This window comes from Uloborus diversus, chromosome 4 (assembly GCF_026930045.1).
Source record: "Uloborus diversus isolate 005 chromosome 4, Udiv.v.3.1, whole genome shotgun sequence".
Taxonomy (NCBI): domain Eukaryota; kingdom Metazoa; phylum Arthropoda; class Arachnida; order Araneae; family Uloboridae; genus Uloborus; species Uloborus diversus.
Genome location: NC_072734.1, coordinates 6,755,660 through 6,775,965, shown reverse-complemented (window position 1 = coordinate 6,775,965; position 20,306 = coordinate 6,755,660). Strand labels below are relative to the sequence as shown.

The 20,306-nt window shown below is 36.7% G+C and overlaps 1 protein-coding gene across 1 annotated transcript in view; it reads left to right on the top strand.

Moving 5' to 3' along the window:
• The window catches only part of LOC129220320 (dystroglycan 1-like), a 159,097-nt gene extending 139,753 nt beyond the window's left edge, over positions 1-19,344 (top strand). The window contains exons 2-3 of the mRNA XM_054854720.1: positions 9,182-9,317; positions 11,307-19,344. Of these exons, the coding sequence (XP_054710695.1) occupies positions 9,182-9,317; positions 11,307-14,263 (3,093 nt within the window). The 3' untranslated portion in view covers positions 14,264-19,344. The remainder of the gene's footprint in view (positions 1-9,181; positions 9,318-11,306) is intronic.
• Positions 19,345-20,306: the final 962 nt, after the last annotated feature.

Genomic DNA, 20,306 nt, shown 5'->3' with positions numbered 1-20,306 from the left:
TTTTTTCCTAATATTTTCACCAATCGTAAATTGTTCTTACAAATACTCCTTCTGCTTTGAAGTGAACTTGAACTGAGCTCGTAAAGATAGGGACCATCCAATTTCATTAAATTGAACTTTTGGCAATGCAGGGGTATTTATTAGTTGAAAATTTGAAACATTTATATAAGATGTTTGTAATAGCTTCTCTCTATACATCTTTCGTATAAAATCCATTTGCGAGTTGAGGTCAAATGTATGTGAAGAACAATTGGAATAAATAGATTTGTTTGGCCGAAAAAACAAGATGAGTATTGGTATGATAATCTAGACATATTATGCACAATACATCTGCCTGTACCTATATCAAAACGGGCATTTTCTATTCAAGAAAAAGACGCTCTTACTGCCCAAAGCTGTTTATGTTAAAAGATACACATTTTTGTATTAAATTAAAAATAAATATGTTCAAAAAAACTATCTGGGGTGTGAAAAGATTAAATAAATAAATATAAAAAAACGCCATAACGTACTAACTTCGAACGATTATATTTTCAAAAATAATAGGAGTGACACCGATTTTTTTTGCGCAAATGTTAGACAAACATGTTGGTTATCAACCTAATTTAGTATCAGATCGCTGCTATGAGGGCGACAGTTGTAGTTAGATTTTAAATATTTGTGTTTTTGTGAAATTTATCGAATAAAAGTTCCAATATCTTCTGGCGCCCTTATAGTGACACCGATTTTGATACATATTTTTGATGTATGTAAGTGTGGCTAGAAAATGATCTAAAAATGTTGGTGTCATCATGAAGGCGCTTTGAGAAAATTGGCCTTGAATATAGAAAAAAATTCATTTTCGGTAATTTTTAAACGGAGTTCGTGGCCGTCGCACACGATTTGACACCGATTTGACAGCTGTAATAGTATCTAAGAAGACCATATAATAGTATAGGATTTTAAAAATCCATGTCATTATAGGGGCGCTTAAAGCAACAAGAACTTTAAAAATCTGCAAATTTGAAAAACACGCAAAAATGTGCCACGCCCCCTAAATTAAACTAGTATGTTGTGGCCATCACGAAACTTTCTTCTATATTTTTCCTTTTTCTGATCCCCCCCCCCCCCATGCTTGACGAGGAAGCAATATTCCTAACAAAAACAAAATTACACATGCAAAAACTTGACGACCATCCCAATGCCTGAATTATTGTAAAAACAAAACAAAGAGCTAAAATTGAAAGTTACTTTAAAAGCCTTACTTGAATTAATTACAAATATTTTATTTATAACAAACATAAGATGGCAACAGTTAAAAATTTTAAATCATTGAGATAATATTTCCGATCATTTCCATACAATTAAAATCACGAGAAATACGCAGACGACAATCTATTACGATTTATCTTTCTTATTGTTGCATTAATAAAACTATTTTTTTTTTATTCGCAAAAAAAAAAAAAAAAAAATCAACACCTCTTGGAGCGATTGGAGTCAAAATTGAACCAAAGCCTGTTTACGTATGGATTCACATATATTCCAAATTTCAACCAGAACGTAGCATTACTTCTTGAGATAGGGCACTCACAATGGAAAAAAAAGAACGGGCGATTGCGCTACCCCCTTTTTAGCTGTTGACACCAAAATAAAATCAGCTCTTATACCCACTAAGGGCTACTTGTCAAAAAATTTTTGTTTGATTCCGTTCGTTATTTCTTGAGATACAGCAGTCACAATTGACGACAAAAAACGTTCTATAACTCAACCCCCGTTTGAGCTATTGACACCAAAATTGAATCAGCACCTGTTCCTGTTAATGGCAACATATGGACCAAATTTTGTTTGATTCCGCCACTTACTTCCTGAGGAATAGCAAGCACGCGTAACTCAAAAAACGTCCCATTCCTCCACCCCCCTTGGTAGAATTCGCGCCAAAAACCAATGGGCACAAGTTCACATACGGGCACATATGTGTACCAAATTTCGTTCGATTTCATGCGGTAGTTTTTGCTGTAGAGCGGCCACAAAAAACTGGTCACACACAGACGTGACACACACACACACATACATACACACACATACACACACACACACAGACAGACAGACATTTTCCAAAAATAGTCGAAATGGACTCAGCACACCTCAAAACGTTCGAATCCGTCAAAATTCGAAATTCGAAAATTTGCACGAATCCAATACTTTCTTCTATATATTAGATATAGAAGAAAGTAAAAATTTAATTTCCCAAAAACGGTAAGGAAGACAAAGCTGATATTTTGCACAAACATTACATTCATGATAAGGAACAACATTTGCAAAAATAAAGAAAATTAAAAATGTCAACAATCACAACCTGCCTGATCCTTACAGACAATGGCTCTTAAGCATGCTCTTTCAGAACGAGCTGATGTGTGCCTCACATGACTTCCTTTTACTCCATTTTAATGTCATTTTCCCAGTTATTGGCAATTTTAATGTGATTCAATAGTTTAATCTCTAAATATTAAAAACGATGGCCAAATTAAAAACCAGATAAAAAAAAATCGCCAAATTTTCCGCCAAGTTGGCGACAAAACTTGGCGACCAAAAGACTGGCGATATATCGCCAAGTGTCCGCCAAATTGTAACACCACTTAAGTTTGCATTGATATTAACAATGATTTCCCCCCAAAAAGGTGCAAAAGACCCCCTTAGGAACATCCGAAAGCAACCAAAAGGGGAGGTGCACAACTAGACCCCACTACGAGTCTATGTACCAAATTTCAACTTTCTAGGACATACCATTTTTTGAGTTATGCGAGATACATACGCACATACGCACATACACACATACGCACATACATACAGACGTCACGAGAAAAGTCGTTGTAATTACCTCGGTGATGGTCAAAATGGATATTTCGCGTGTCTATACATTCTTAGGCACTTTTCCGCATGTGGTCGAATCGAAAAAAAAACTCAACATTCATTTGGGGGTGAGCAAAATGGAAATTAAGGGCGATTTTTGGGTGAAAATTTTTTCGCGAATACAATACTTCCTTTTTTGTAAAAGGAAGTAAAAAAATACTTTTAAAATTTGGGAAACGACCCCGTTGATTGCACATTGCAAGAAAAAATTGTACATTAATTCGAAGAATTTCATTTTTATTCTGAGGCTCTTATGAAATCTTATTTTTAAATTAATGATTCACTCACGATGGAAAAGATTAGAAAATGCATTTTTTAAAGGTTAAATAAATATGAAAACTCAAATTTGATATTTAAATGCAGTTTGTTAAAATTATTTCTTGTTTGTTCCAAACCAGTGTCAGCCAACGTGAGTGCACACTCTACCCGAAAAAATAACTATTTTTTTTTTTTTTTTAGCTTTTAGTAATATCCTTTTTTTCACTATCCATTTTGTTAGCTTTTATGGTTCTTGCTCTGTCGTTAGTTAGTTCAGTGGGACAAGATTTTTAATCGTTTCCAAAAACGAAAGTAAGTAGTACTTTTAGTCACTGAAGTTGATAGAACGGGCCAAAAAAAAAAAAAAAAAAACATAGAGCGAGGAAAAACTTTTATTTTCAAAGCGTTTAGTTTTTAATTATTTTTTTAAAAATGTCCGATTTTTCAAAGAAGGCATGATTTTTATGACGTCACAAGTGATAACTAAGGCGCTGCTACTCCACTGGCGAGCTGAATGCTGACGCTTGCTGTCTACCGCGATTCCACTTTGATAACTAAGAAGCGAAATAAATGTTGCATTCTACGCTTGCTATCAACCTTTCGTTGCCAGTACATGTGAGTAAAAAAGCGAATTAAATATTGCGCTCTGCGTTAATGGCATCAGTGAATGACACTTCATCACTTGTGATGTCAGGTGCAGAAGCATAAAAACAAATTAATCCTAAAATAACTTTTAAAAAATATTAAACTTTGTCCAAATTATTTTAAAAAATGGTCAAATCCTATGTTTTTAAGCATGCTCTTTCAGAAAAAAATACTTTTATAATTTCGGAAACGATCCCATTATACTGTTAAATGTAATTGAATGTCTTTTTTATTCATTTGCCGAAATATTTTAAATTGCAAAGAATAGTTTCCCCTAACGGTAACATTTACATTTATTTACTTTTTGCATAAAACAGGGGTGATTGTGAGTTCATCAAAAAATACCTGAAAGTTTCAAAGCAAGAATGGGGGGGGGGAATCTTTGGTCCCTATTACTTAAGTGCACCTTTGCCATATTATTAAATAGTTCTGAGTCAAAATATTGTGTGTACATTTGATTAAATTTTTAATGGATTACAAAGTTACGAGTTGGTGTTATACAAATTATTTTGACATTTGTCCATCTTAAGGGATAGGTGTCCATCTTAAGGCACTTGCATGTATATTTTATGAGTATTATATAATTTTAAAAAAATGTGGAGGTAGGGAGATAAAAGCATAACAACAACAAAAAAAACATAATTCTGGTATTTTCGGACATAAAAATACCGGAAATACGTCCGAAAATACCGGAAATTCGGTAAAATACCGGAACACAATCACCCCTGTTTAATAAAATTAAAAATATGGCACCGAAGCAAGTTTTTTATGTTAAAAAAATGGTAATTTTGAAAAATACCGAATACCAGAATTGCATTTTTTTCGATCTGGTATTGCAACAACTCCCCACTGCGCATAGCGAAAGTCATCTCCCGCACGAGAGCCGGGAATGTTCTTATTACCGCCCACGCTTCGTCCAATTAAGACTCTGGGTGCCAGCCATGTCTTCTTTCAACGGCTCTCCTCTGCACTGGGAAGGGGTCGATGCACGTTTAGGCGGCGAGGCGTTTTTCTCAAAGAATTGCAGAAGTAAAAAACGAACTACTTTTCGAAACACTTTCGCTTATCTCGGCTTTCCGAGTTCGTTAAATGCTGCGTGATTTGTTGGATGCTTCCTGAGCAGTCTTAATAGAATGAATGGATCACGGGCGTAATAAAAATATGCAAAATAATGTCAAACAATGCTGGAACTGTCAGCAATATAACCACTCTTCATTCGGATGTAATCGTCCTCCAGTTTGCTTAGTATGCGCTGGGGAACACAAAACATCAAATTGCAGCAAAAGCAATACAAAAAAAAAAAAAAAAACCCCAAATGCATCAATTGTGGTGCTCAACCCACTGCAAATTATTCAAATTGTCCGGCTAGACTGGCAATTATTGAAAAAATTAGATTTAAGAAAAATCTAAAAAATAAAAATGAAAACACTATTCCCAGGACTTTAGAATTCCCTCAAACTGAAAATACTAATAATGTCCCAAACATTCCTGAAAATCCTCTTCTACAAACTCTAACAACCACTATCAAAACAATAATACAAGAACTGGAAAAATGAATGTCCCTCCACGTTCTAACATCACTGCAACACTACCATACTGAATTTTGCTATGGTAACTCGACCTTTCTCTTTAATTACCACTAGTAATAAATATCTCATTAATTACCGATTTTTTCAACTAAAAAATTAAAAATTAATAACAATTCCCTGAAAAGTGGCCAACCGGCTTTGCAGACAGCCAATGAGAGCGCTCCCCTGTATCATTGCATTCTCCCAATCAGAGATCTTGAATTTTGTACTAAATGAGTTGCGTCATATCTCGAAATTATTTAAATTTAAATACTAAATTATCCCAAATAATAAACAATTTCAATAACAAAACTTTTGAAGCAGTTCACTAGATGGCGCAAGCTTAACTTGTGACCGTGATGATTCAGTTTAAAAGTTTCTCAACTTTAAATTGACTTAACTGTAAACCTAAAAAAGAGACAAGATAAAGGGGCCTGAAATCCCACGATCTATCCCTCATTCGATGAATATTTGCAAACAGGTTGTGTGCAACTGACATTAGCTTCAAATGTTATGACACGAAATGTTAGGAAAAGATAGACTTGCCAGACGTCCCTGTTTTACCGGAATTGTCCCGGTTTTCAGACAAAATCCCGGCGTCCCGGCCGGTTTTCTTCAAGTCCCGGTAAAAGATGACTTTGATGACAAATGACCAAAAAAGTCTAAAAATAATTAACTGTGAAAGATTATTTAGAAAAATTATTCTGTTATTTGAAACATTGACTTGGAAAAATTAATATCGGATTGGTTGTCAGGATTTTTACAAGATTAAAACCAAAAAGACTTTCTAAAAAAAAGTGCTGGCCAATGAAAAGTACATGAAGATATTGTTAAAATGTTTGTTCTCATTCAAAGTGACTAAAGAAGTAAAAATTAGTAAGAAATTCTTACTAAAGTAACTTATAAACATTAACATGTAGGAAATAAAATTTTTACATTTACCTGTATGTGTGTGCTTGTATAATTCACTATTACCCCTGGTTTAGGTTCATATAACTATTTATTCATAGCATTGAAAAAAACTACCCTCTAAAACACCCTAAAAACCATCCAGGGGTTTGTACCCTTTGTGGTTACTCGTGTGTTGGGGATGGGGGGGGGGGGGGGACATTCGGTTGTCCCGGTTGAACATTTCAGAAATCTGGCAAGCCTAAGAAAAGATATTCATTTGCAGGCAAGATGAGAAACAAATGTTTTTGTACGAAAAAGTAACAGTAAAATCAGCTACGTAAAAATTAAATAAATACGAAAAAACAAAAGAAAATGCAAATATGTGTTTTGACTTTTACTAGGAATCCATTTTCCATGCAAAATTTGTGAGCTTGTGGGTGTGAAGGCATTTGAAATAAACTATTTGCAGTAGACCAGGTTTTCACCAAAGAGGGAGGGGGAGCAACACCCTCTAGCCCGAACGATTATGTGGGAACATTTTAATAAAGTTTACCATGTATGTCACCGGATCTGCCGAAATTCTCACCTTTTCCGATTATTCGGCGCTCCACTGTATTTAATGTCCCATAAATGAAACACTTTTTTTAAAAGACATTTTGATCCCCCCACCCCCCGTGTTCCATAGTGTCGCACATTACCTTACCCCCTCCCCGAACCCTGTCACGCTCACTCGATATTACATAATTACGAACAGAATTCTTTACTTCAGCAAAAATGTGTGTGATGTCACACTTTCTTGTACTCCCCCCCCCCTTTGTGTCACACTTCATTTTACCCACTGCACTTTGTCACGTCAAGTTATATTTCATAAGCATATTTTATTTTTAAAAAAAAGTGGGCACATATCTTGTTACCCCCTCCCTCTCCCTTGTCACAAACTCGTGATTTCACCCCCACCCCCCGCCAGAGCTTGACATCATTTTATGGGCAACCCCTTTTGAAAACTGATACTTAAGGTCATTTTTAATGGGTTGAAAAATATTGCCTAGATATTTTTTGTTCCTCAGAAATCTCTGTTTCAGATTTCGAATGATTAAACAGTTGACTGTTTTTTAAAGAAGGGTGGATCGATCAGTCAGTAACACCTCCTTGTGGATGAATAGCTAATAATAATAATAATAATAATAAAAGTCTCAGATAAGTTGGTTTTAATTTCCTTGTATACATCATTAGAAAACAACTGGATAATGCTGTCTGTCCACTGATTGGGGATGTTGATTACCTGGGACCATGGGCGTAGCCAGAGGAGGGGCAACTGCCCCTCCCTAGAAGAGGACCTATGACTCTTACATTGTTTCCAAATGTCACCAAAGATAACTTAAAATTGCAATTTTCTGACTTCAATTCCGAAAAATTTCCATGGGAGAGCCACATGAGCGCGTTTCGTGCCCTCTTCTGGCCAAAAATAGCATTAAATGTTTTTTTTAGAGAGTAGAGGACCATAATTTCAAGCTATTTCCGAGGTCTGTAATGGGGGGGGGGGGAGAGGAGCGCTAAAATGCACTATCTTGTTGCGCCTCTGCTTGCCCCTCCCTAACGCAAATCCTGGCTACGCCTCTGCCTGGGGTGGTATCCTTTTTTCATTTCTAAACCGTAAAATTCTCGCATTTTTTAAAAAATGATTCATTAATTAAAATTTTATTACTATCCCGTACCAAATACTTGCTCAATCCATTTACGCGGGTGTGACGCATCTTTCGTGGAACTTTAAACTTTGGCTTTTAATTGGGATATATTTGAACATAAGGAACCATTATGTATCACAATATAAAGTATTAGTGGTACCCGCACGGCTTTGCCCGTAATATAAAATTAAAAGGTCTTTTGGTTTGCCTGTATATTTACAAATAATGTATGGTGAATTTTCTCGCCAATTGGCTTGTGCCCATGTTACGGTTCCACGTTATGATAATTTCGGAATTCACATCGAATTTTCGAAAAATCGCTTCGAGGTGCACACCCCATGCTACAAACTAACTTTGTGCCAAATTTCATGAAAATCGGCCAAACGGCCTAGACGTTATGCGTGTCACAGAGATCCAGACAGACAGAGAGACTTTCAGCTTTATTATTAGTAAAGAAGATTAATGTCCTAAGATTTGCACTTAAATATTGATGTGTACGTGTTGCGGGTGTGATCATACTGTCATGTCCGCAACATGTACAAATCATAATTTTTAAATACATGAAAACTTTTTAGCTAGTTGATTCTTCATATTATGACGCATAATGGATCGTTATGTTCGAATGTATCACAATTAAAAGCTTAAGTTTATAATTCCGGGAATAAAGTACAAATAAATGCCTAAAAGTGTCATGCCTATGCAGCATTCTACCGTTTTCAGCGATGCTAAGAATGTTTGAAAATAAAATTGTTTTCAGCATATATATCACACACGAGGAAAGTTAGTTGAATCAACTTTTCTTATAAAAAGCCGAACTGATTCGAGCAGCTGCTCCAGGACGCTGTTAAAACTGAACCGAGTTGACTCAACTAGTTCACTCATGTGTGGAGCGAACGCCTAGCAAAGTCTCGATGATTTGAATCGACTGAAAAGTTGATTCGCACCATCGAGATGAGAGTGGTAGTGGCACATTAGCCTGGTGTGCCGTATGAGTTTAATGTTATGTGATGGGTGCTTGAGATTCAAAATATACATCCCGATAACCGTCTGTTCGGAAGTTGATTCAACTTCGTTGTCTCATGTGTAGAGACCTTAATAATCATTCATTAGTCTGCTACCCAACCTTTTGAGTCTATTTAGCCGTGACCTTCGAAACTGTTGTAAATGATGCTTGAACCTTACATTTGTTTGTATCAAGAGGATTTTCGGAACAGTATACTGATGCCTGGTTGTTGTTTTTTGCAGGTGACAGAGGCCGGAGAAACGAGCTTGCCACTTTGGTTGTCGTACGACGACGACTCCCAAACTTTTACGGGTGTTCCTTTAGAAAAGGATGTCGGCCAGTATTACATCAGCGTCAAAGCTGTAGGAAATGCTCAGGGTGAGTAACCACCCCCTATCCTTCCCCTTCGCTGCCCTACTAGCTTCTAAGTTTAATTATAATAAAATGTTAATTGAACCCAATGCGTGACATGCAGAATGCAGTTGCAAGAATCGATGTTTTTAACTGTGAGGAATGAAATACCGTAAAACCTATGAAGTTCACTACAATTTAAAGTTGACCACCAGTCAACTTACAACTTTGTACCTTTTTATCTTTTTTTTTTTTTTTTTTTTGTTATTGCCCTGTATAAGTTGACCGTCTGTCGAGGTGCAAGTGGTCAGCAACTTACAAAGGGTAAAAGGTGAAGCTTTAGATTAGGAATTCTGAATAGTAGTCACTGGCTACCAGAGTCCCAAAAAATGGTAGCCACTTTTAACTTTTGGTGGCCATTTTAAAAAAAATATATACTATGTGCAGCAAAAATATATATATAAATAAACTGAAAAGAGTTTGGTCCGAACTGCGTTGCCAAAGCATGGTCGACTTGCGCATTTAACGTCTCAGGATTAGAAGCGTGTTGTTGTATCATGATATACGATATGATTTTTTATAAATAAATAAAAACACATGGTCACCATTTTTGCCTTGGACTTTTTGATAGCCATTTTCAATTAAATGGTCGCCCACTGTCGACTGTTTATTAAGAGCTTTAAGAAAAAGTTTCGTTGTATCTCATTCATAATCAAATTTTGCAAACTAGTTGTTGTTGAATGTATTCTCACCTTTTTTCAGCGAAAGAAATTATTATTAGATGTACCCTATCCACGCGGTGACGTTCCTACTTAGAATTGAAAAGAACTCCCATAAGTAAAGAAATATTTCTCCCCCACTGAAATAAAGAGTTTTTCTTCATCTAAAATTGTCACACATGATTTTATTTGAGCTCCATACGTATTCAAAAATGTCTTTTGAGGTAATGAAAATGTTGAGGTGTGTGAGATCTTTATCCCGCCGCCCTTATTAGTAAACATTTATGTAAAGTTTTACTTAAAAATTTAAGAAAAACTAATACAAAATTAGGTACAAAGTGTACAAAAACGCATCTAAATGTAACATTGTGTAAAATTGTCAAATAAAAATCCGTCAACTTTTTGACTTTTGTAAACAAAAAAATACGGAAGCTCTTTTTTTTCTCTTAAAGTTATTCAAAAAATAGATATTGTTTCGTGTGAAAAGCAGTTCTCTTTGTCATTAGTAATCAGTCAATGAATTCCCTAATAACTATATTTCCTTAACCATTACTTAATGCAATAAACTTACCGTATTTTCCTTCGTATTATCCGCGGGCGGCCTATAATCCGCACTCCGCAGGTCCTAAAATCGTTCTGAAGAAAAAAAGCTTCGTATAATCCGCGGATAATACGATATAAAAAGATAAAGTTTGAATATAACATACCATTTGAGCAACTGAACTAAAAACGTGAAAAAGTAATTACTTTGAAGGCATAATCAAAATTAATCTGAGATATAATCTAAAATATAATGATTTCACCTTGAAATCTTAATTATAGTACGCTAATTACTTGAAAAACAAAGAGTCAAGACAAAGGAGCAAGCGGTCTAATCTTGTGCAAATGGCTACCTATTTCACTGTAATCTTGCTTATTTTACATGACCTGAATTGCCAAGAGGAACATTCAAGCAACGTAAAATAACCAACATACAGGCAGGCTGCGAAAAAGAACATGCATGCTTCGTAAAATAAACAACATTCAGTCGGCGTACGATCGCGATCGGTGAATCCTACTGTAAAAATATTGAGGTTCAATGCGTTGGTGTTAAGTGTGTGTGGGGGGGGGGACACAGAATATCCGCGGCTGCGTATAATCCGCACCTCATAAACTTTGCCTTTTTTAGAAGATAATCCGTGGATTGTACGCAGGAAAATACGGTAAAGAATTTTATTTCAACAAATATTGTTAACTATTATAAAATCCTTTGTAAAATATACGTGATTTGTCAAAGCTTCATTTTTTTCTATTGCAGGTGGAAAATCTGCGAAAGATGTATTCTCAATCGAAGTCGTCGATGACTCGCCAGAAGCTAAATCGCCAGAAGGGGAAATCTTCTCATATTGTGCTAATGGAGAAAGTCAGACCGTTGCCAATTTGGTGATTGACACCAACCTTGAAGAACTAAATACGTCCGAAAAAGTCAACCTACTCAAAAAATTATCTTCCTATTTCAACATCCCTGCTAAAAGGTTCAAGTTGTCCCCCAAAAACGAAAAAAATAGCTTAGATTTAAGTGCAGTTCTCGCAGGACCGGGGAATGCTCAAACTTTGACTAGGAAAGGTGCAGTAGTGGAATGGAGGATAGGATGCTCACTGACGATAACTACAGAACAAAAAGTTATAGTGTCCAAACTCGAGAGAGTGGCAGAAGATGGCACTCTAGCCAATAATATTGGTTATCCAGTTATTGGGTGGCATGTCACGAATATTTTACCGAAAATATCCTATCGCGAGAAGAGGCAAGTTGGGCGTGGCACTCCAGTCCCTGGTATCTTACCAACACAGTGGCCTCGTCTAACGGAAAGGGTGGACGAGTTCGAAACGACAGACGACACTTTGACTCCTGAAACGAGGATCATTCCAACCATGGCTTCGCCCACCTTGATGCAGCCTTCCCATCACCATAGACATGGCCATGGAGAATTCGGCCATGATAGGGGCCATCACAGACTAGGAGAATCTCCAGTCTTAGTGACATCACCAACTCTTCACCATCATCGAATGCAAACTGCCTTCGTAACGCCTTTAGGAATTACTCCGGTAATTGTTCCAGACAGACCAACGAAATACATTCCAGTTACCCCTGTTATCGACGAACCCTATCCTAGTCGTTATTTCCCTGAAGAATATACTCCATTTGGTGGATTGATGTCATCGATGATTATTCCTACCCCAGTCATTGGTGTCACCGATGCATTGCCAACTCAAACCTTCATATCATCTTTGGATGTAGAGAGCTCTGAAATCAAACCTACCAAAACGAAGCAGATTGTTGAGAAAACGAAGAAACCATCTGGAACTCCAAACTTCAAACCTACAATTGAAAAGCGTGTGAAGAAATTGACTATGGTCGCTGGAAAATTGTGGAAATTCCAGATTCCACACGATACATTTGTTGATATGGAAGATGGCGATACCAGACATTTGAAATTACTCTTCATGACCTCAGAACGTACTTCCATCCCGCCTACTTCTTGGATTCAGTTTGATCCAGTGAAGCAGATGCTGTATGCTTTACCATTAGACGAACATATTGGGAAATATGAATTTATTCTTGAAGCTATGGACAACGAGGGTGCTTCCACTAACGATCGCCTAGATATTCATGTGTGGCAGCATTCGTCTGCCAGAGCGCGGCATCATGAGTTCTCTGTTACCCTAAAATACAACAAGTGGCAGTATCCAATAACAATCGATTGGAACATCGAATTTGCCAAGAGATTATCGCGTTATTTCGGAGATAAAAATGAAACTCATGTTGCTGTCCAATCGGTATCAACGGAGCCGGTTACAACATTTACTTGGTGGAATGATTCTCTGTCAACTTATCCTTGTCCTAGTGAAGAGATATCGGAACTGACGAATAAGCTAATAGATGAGAACACGAACAAAGTTTCCGAGGCTTTTAAGAAAACTATGCGATCCGATTTTCAGATATTCGATGCCAGCGTCAACTTCTTAGGAGTATGTCACAGTCCAGCTTCTACTACGGCAACCCATACGAACTTCTCGCCAATGCTTCGGAATCCAATCGAAAGGATTAATACGACAGTGGGCGAAATTCTGCGCTTTAAAATTCCCGATGACACGTTTTATGATTTCGAGGACGGAAGCACTAGATACTTGACTCTGACGTTTCTCACGATCGAGAGCATTCAGCCACCTAAATCTTCTTGGGTTCAGTTTGATCACAAATCACAGGAGCTCTATGGACTGCCTTTCGATGGCGACGCTGGAAGACACGAGTACCAGTTGGTAGCAGTGGACACTCACGGATTACAAGTTAATGACGTTTTTGTCATAGAAGTTCACCCCCGTCCACCGAAAAAGTGGAACGTTGAATTTAGCCTTCATATTGACCACGACTATGAAGATTTTAGCAAAGATATAAGCAAAAAGGTGTTAGTCGCGTGGAAATTGGCAAAGCTGTACGATGATCCAGATCCGCGATACATCACGGTCGGCTCGATCAGTAAAGGGTCGGTAGTTTACGCCTGGACCAACAACACTCTACCTCATGATCCTTGTCCTAAAAAGACAATTGATAAGCTAGTTAAAAATATCATCAACAAAGATGGGACGTTGTCTTCGAAGCTGACCGAAGCCATGCTCCCAGATTTCAAAATTATCAAAGCAGACGCCATGCCTCTCGGGATATGCCTTGGTGAAGTCACGCCCACTTCAGTCACCATTGCGCCTCCTCCAGTCACCCAAAAAGCTGAACCTGCTGCAACGACAGACGACGACATCTACATCACCACCATCATCCCTGCAGTTGTGATCGCGGTGATGCTCATCATAGCCGCCCTGGTGGCTTGCTTCCTGTACCGGAAGAAGAGGAAGGGCAAGTTGGACATGCAAGACCACAACACGTTCATCGGGAATCGAACGCCGATTATACTCGGTGACGAAATGGAAGAGAAGCCGGATCCCGCCAAACCACCTGTTATCATGAGGGACGAGAAGCCCCCTTTGGCGCCTCCCGACTACCTGCGCTCTTCGGTCAGCAGTCGAGATTCGACCCCTCAACTCGACAGGGTGGAACAGGCCAACATTCGAAACACAAACGCTGACCTCCACATCGACCCTTCGCCCCCTTACCAGCCACCTCCCCCTTTCACCACAAACAGGGATAGTAAGAACTCTAGATCTAAAGGCACGCCTACGTACCGGCAGCCACCACCTTACATGCCGCCTGTGCCACCTTAGGAGCTGGTGGCTCGCAGAGGGGGCATACATGTGCCTTCACCTGCCAAAGAAGGACAAAGTGTGTATTCTACTTCAATGTTGCATTCATGTTTGGACAATGCCTGCTCTTTTCATCTAGCTACAAAAAAGGAGCTTCAAGTAAAACAGAGTACTGTTTCGTACTGAATTTCATGCAGCATTTCGAAAAGTTCCATAGCATTTCGAACATTCATTAATACCCTTTCTATGACCGTTGTGCCACTGAAAGCGGCAATCTCGATTCCGCTTCAGATTGCTTTGGGTAGATAAGAAACTACCGTTTTTTCGTAATTTCAAGGCAATGATATCGAATGATTTTAGTTTCACAGCTTTGGAAAAGCTTATTGTAACTTTGGCTTATTTTGGCCTAAGCAATTTGTTTGATTCTCTTCGAAACCAATTAAATTACAAACTAACCATGTTGCAATTTTAAGTTCAATTTATTTAGTTGAATTGACGAAGAAATTTCACGTTTTAATGACGTTTATGTGACTGAGGGTAATGAACCGGCTGTTACAAAAAAAAAAAACACACACACACACTCTTTAACCTTAGGTAAAGATGTTTTGAATTCTTCATTAGGAACAACTCGATTTTAAATGAAATATATTGGTGTAGGTAATAGTTGTTAGGTTACAGAAATTTTTATTTTTTTTCTCACTCGATAGTTAAACTTTGAAATTCTTTTCTGTTTTATAGCCGATTAAGAACCTCAACTCACTTAAATATCATTGAATAGAATTATTTCGAATGATAAATATTATTAGGTAATGAAATTATTATTACTGATGAATCGTCATTTTTACTATCACTTGGGTAGAAGAGAGGAATTTTAACTTATTCGTTTTGACGTAGATCGTAAGTAAGATTGAAAATGTCATTTTATTGAAAGTGGTTGCACGGTTAAAATTCTTTTCTACTTTTACTTGTATTTTGGAGCTAATTTGAAACCTAAGCGCACTTAAATACTGTCAAGGAGTATTTCAACTTGCAAATTTTGTTAAATAACACAATCCTTATTATCGCTAAATCATCCTTTTTAATAGTTACTTCACTAGGAGCATGGAAAGGTATTTTTTAACTTATGCATTTCGACGTAGATCTCAAGTAAGATTGAAAATATCGTATTATTGACAGCGCTTGCATTTTTGATGGAAGTCTGAATTTTGCATGAAATTCAGTATATATATAAATATGTCCTACCATTGTTGACTTTGAAAAACTGCAGAAGTTGTGCCTATTAATGATGGCTTTGTTGCCACTGATGGTCATTAGTCAGACTTTTGTGTTCAACTCCTGGTTTTATCACCCGTATTTTTTATTATTCATAGAGTATTTTATTATGTATACGATTTAAATGTGTATTGTTACTAATGTTATATACCCTTAAGAATTGAGACTTTGGAATTTTATTGTATCAAATAATTTCGATTCTCATTGATTGGTAATGTTAGTGTCGAAATGTGTCAGAATTAGGCCTGGATCTTTTTATAAATTACGTGCCCGACTCGTTGCTTGTTTTCAGATGCATATCTGCCAACCCTTCCTCATTTTGCTGAAGCTTTCCACATTTTAGCTCTGTCTTCCGCATACCCCTCCTCCCCAGTGTGTTTCCGTGGATATAGTATTAACTAGTTGCATAACGAGAAACCTTTTCCATTGGCAATCGTCTGAAAATACAATTAAAAAAAGTAAAACTGGAGTGAAATTTAAATAGGAAATTGCTTATTGTAAAATGTTCAACATGCAAAAAACTTTTGACCGTTTACTTTCGAGATTCACCAATCCTGCTACGTTTAATGGCGGCCAGTAGTTGCTGCTACTGAGTTGTGTATCTAGTTACATGGGCGTAGCAAGGATTCCCGTCAGGGAAGGGGCAAGCATAGGTGCAAAAAGATGTTTTCTTAGTTGCCCCCAGTACGGACCTTGGAAATAGCTTTAAATTATGGTCTTTCTCTCCCCCTAAAAAAAAACATTTTATGCTATTTTTTGGTCAGATGAGGGCAAAAAAGTGATTTTGTGGCTCTCTACGGAAAATTTTTAGAAATTGAGGTACTAAAATTGCTGATGTAAATTATCTTTGATGATATTTGGAAAGATCGTGGGAGCCAGAGGTTCTCTTCTAGGGAGGGGCAACTGCCCTACGTCCATGTCTAGTTATACTACATTTATGTGAATTACATTAATCCAGCAGTATCACAAGCGAAGACTTGATTTTCGTTCTGAAGCGATGACGCCATGGCGGGAGGGAGCCGCTTTACGACTTTTTGGTAGCGAGTTCTGCACCAATCAAAGCTTACTAGTTAGACAACTGATTTAATTTTGTTATTGCAAAATAATGTTACCTAAAGTCTTCTGCATTTTTGGAAGAAAGGAGTGGCAGGTATGCCAAAACTAACTGAACGTTATCTTAAGGGCATGTAACTGACAGTAGTAAAATAATGTTATTTTTCTTTGCAATTTAGTCAAAGTGTGATTGCATAGATTTATGACGTTCCTCATTTAAGTTTTTATTGCTTAATCTAATCATCTGAACGAATCAAAAAAAGCATGATTTGAATATTAATATGACGGTTGTATTTGAAATTACATTTTGAAAAATATATTAAATGGGACTAGTGATGATAGTCGAGAGAATAGTCTGATTTTCACTAGTCACAATCTTTTCCCACACAAAAGTGTTGATAATTTCGCTCAATCAGTTGTATTACACCCATAGGTGCTACTCGTATATCTTTCGTTAATGTCTTAGAATTGTTATGATGATTAAATTGACTGAAAAAATATTTAATTTGTTCTTCACAAAATGTTTGAAATTTAATTAAATTAAAAAATTATGACGTGTAATTATCTCAATTGTATTTTGATATGTCGCATGTTTGTACTTAATATATATCCTGAATTAATTTAGTAAAAAGCGCTGTTTTGTAACATGCAAATTGTTTGATTATGTGTTTGTAACTCTTAATGTGTTTTTGTCTGTACTAGTTATGAATTTTAAAAATATATAATTGAAAAAAAAAAACGATTCTCCCTTTAAAATTTAAAGCAAAAAATTGATACGTATCGTTTTTTTCCGTAACACATTATTTCATTTGTAATGAAATGTTTCGTGTACAACTTTTATTATTTGTGTATAAAAAGTTTTGCTATATCATCTTTATGAAAGGAATGCTGTTTTGATATGAAATTTGCATTGCGAGTTTACATCGTAAGTGTGTCGGTGTCTATGTTATAAATGTATATTTAAATAATTTTTCTTACATATAGAATCAACAAAAATTGATGTTCCAATTACTATGTACATAAATTTCTGTATAGGCAGCTTTTTTAAATTCTACATATCTATAATTGCCATCACACAAATGAAATATCAAATGGAATAAGTAAAATGTTTATACATTTCACAAGCTGTGCTGTATGTAGAATCTGAAATTAGAATGTTATTTTCGCTACGGGGTGATTAAGAAGAAACTTATTTTGATTTTAATGCTCTCAGCTAGAAAGATTGATTGAACACTTTTCGCGTTTTAATTACACAGATTCCCGTACCGGTCGAACTTCTTCCCCAGTCGTTTCCTACCAGTCACGTGGGCGAAATTGCATCCGATTCACCAATCGGGTCTATATTCGTCACGTTACCGACTTGGATATTGATGTTGATGCGCGTTTTCTACTTTGTTACGTGGACGAAATTGCATCCGATTCACCAATCGGATCTAAATTCGTCACGTGACCTACTTGGATATCGATGTTGATGCACGTTTTCTACTGGTTACGTGGACGAAATCACATCCGATTCGTAAATCTGTATCGACAGCTTTTTTAAATTCTACATATCTATAATTGCCACCACACACATGAAATATCAAATGGAATAAATAAAATGTTTATACATTTCACAAGCCATGCTGTTTGTAGAATCTGAAATTAAGATATAATCGGATATCAAATTCGTCACGTGCCGACTCGGAAACAGTATCGAAGTTGATCCGTCGAATATGAGAATCGGGCTAATAGTTTCATTCATATCGAGCTTTGCTTCACGCAAAAAATAAATTTAGAACAGTTAGCGGGGTGACTACTTGTGAAAGAATATGAATCAATTCAGTATATTTGTAAAAACAAACCCCTGTCCCAATTTAATTTTTAAATACTTTTAGTACTCTGATGAAAAAAAAGATAAAAATTTAAAACATTGTTTTGACAAGCAATTTGTTATGGATTTAATTCAATTCAACCCAACTGAAAGAATTGAACTCTCAAGTAAAAAAAAATCGAAGTGACTGATCACAGTTAAGCTTCAGCGTTGCGCTCCAAAAATAGAGGCGTGCACGGGGGGGGGGAGGGGGGAGAGAGAAGGGACACCTGTTGGCCCGGGCCCGAGTCTGAAGGCCAAGATTTTTAAAATGGGGGTAAAATATATGAAGGGACGTAGGAGTAAACAATATGGAGGGGGCCTGTAAAAGTCATTTGTGATGGCTCCAAAATTTTTTGTGCACGCCCTTGTATAAATATAACTTTTTTTGCTTCCGCACGCAACTCAAAATTTAATTTAGACCTCTTAGCTTCTTTTTTTCTTCTGAAAATCCAAAAATTCTATAAATTTCTAAGCATCAAAGGACCTCTGTACCAAATTTGGCTAAGAAAGCGACACACACACTCCACATCCATTTTTTATACATCTACACTGAAATTTCGAACAAAATCGGTCACCCTCCCTGTATCAATGAAAAAAATATAGTTTTACGAACAATAAAAAGTTATTTGTTCCATCGACCATTGCTTTTGATTTCAATCAAAACTATTCTCCCGTTTCTTATTGGTCACCCCGTATGATGTAAAAATACTTTTGTATTGAACTTGCTGAAGTGTTTCCCACATGAAGGGATAAAAAAAGAAAGTGTATTAGAGCAATAGGTTTACCAGCTAGGAATTAGGTTCCTAACTGAAAACAATTGATTATTTCTTGTGAAGTGTTGCATTGTGTCAATCAATGACCAACCGTTGATGCGATTGAATTGTGTTAAAAAAAAGAATAAATAAAATCAATTTTCAATTTATGAATTCCTTATTTTTACGTAATACACTTGGAAGTCAAATACGCTACATGCGGTTTTCTCCACAAATACGCCTGCATAACAATACAGGGTCAGTCGGGGTAAATGGATAACCGCACTAGCATGGACGGCCCATATGCAAAGTTGCCAAGGGGGGGGGGGGGGCTCAAATATTTTCCCCGTGGAAACCGATTTCAAGACAGATTAGAGTCATTAAAATTTGACATTTTTAATAATTTATTCATTTCTGGATGGAGAAGAAATGTTTTTACATTTTTGCAAAGAAAAAAAGTACTAAAAAGCAAGGAAGTTCTAATTTCAGGGGGGGGGGGAGACTCAAGACCCCCTTTCCCTTTATGTGGGCGCCCTTGCGCACTAGTGGTGATCTTTGAAACAAAACTGTTGGTGAGTAACAGTGGTGCGACATCGATGAGCAATCAGCAATGATTAAAAATTGATATTCTAAATTTTAAAAACCTTGGGCGCGTAGAGATGGCGGATGATCTTGAAGCGGAAACGTTTGTAATACAGTGGACGCCGGTTAATCGAATCAACCGCTTTAATGAATCAAATTGTCTAAAACAGATCAAATCCAGGTTTTTTGAATCATTCGCTTTGTGGAATTAAAACTGTTTAGAACAAACGTGATTCAAATTAGCGGCGACCTCTGTAGGTAGAAAGTCAGAAAGCGCCGGGTAGTAAGAGGCGCGTTCTCGCTGATCCTATCTATAACAAAATAATAACAAACAACGTGCAGTAGAGAACCAATTATCCGGGAAGTTCGGGACCATTGCTATCCCGGATATCGGAATTTCCCGGTTTTCTGGATCGGTAAAAAGCGCTATTGGCCGATTGTTTATAAAGCTTAAATTACTATAATAAATAATAACACAAAAGAAAACAGTTCAGAAATGCTTATAAATATCGAAATATTAAAAACTACTAGTGAGGGAAAATTTTAAGCA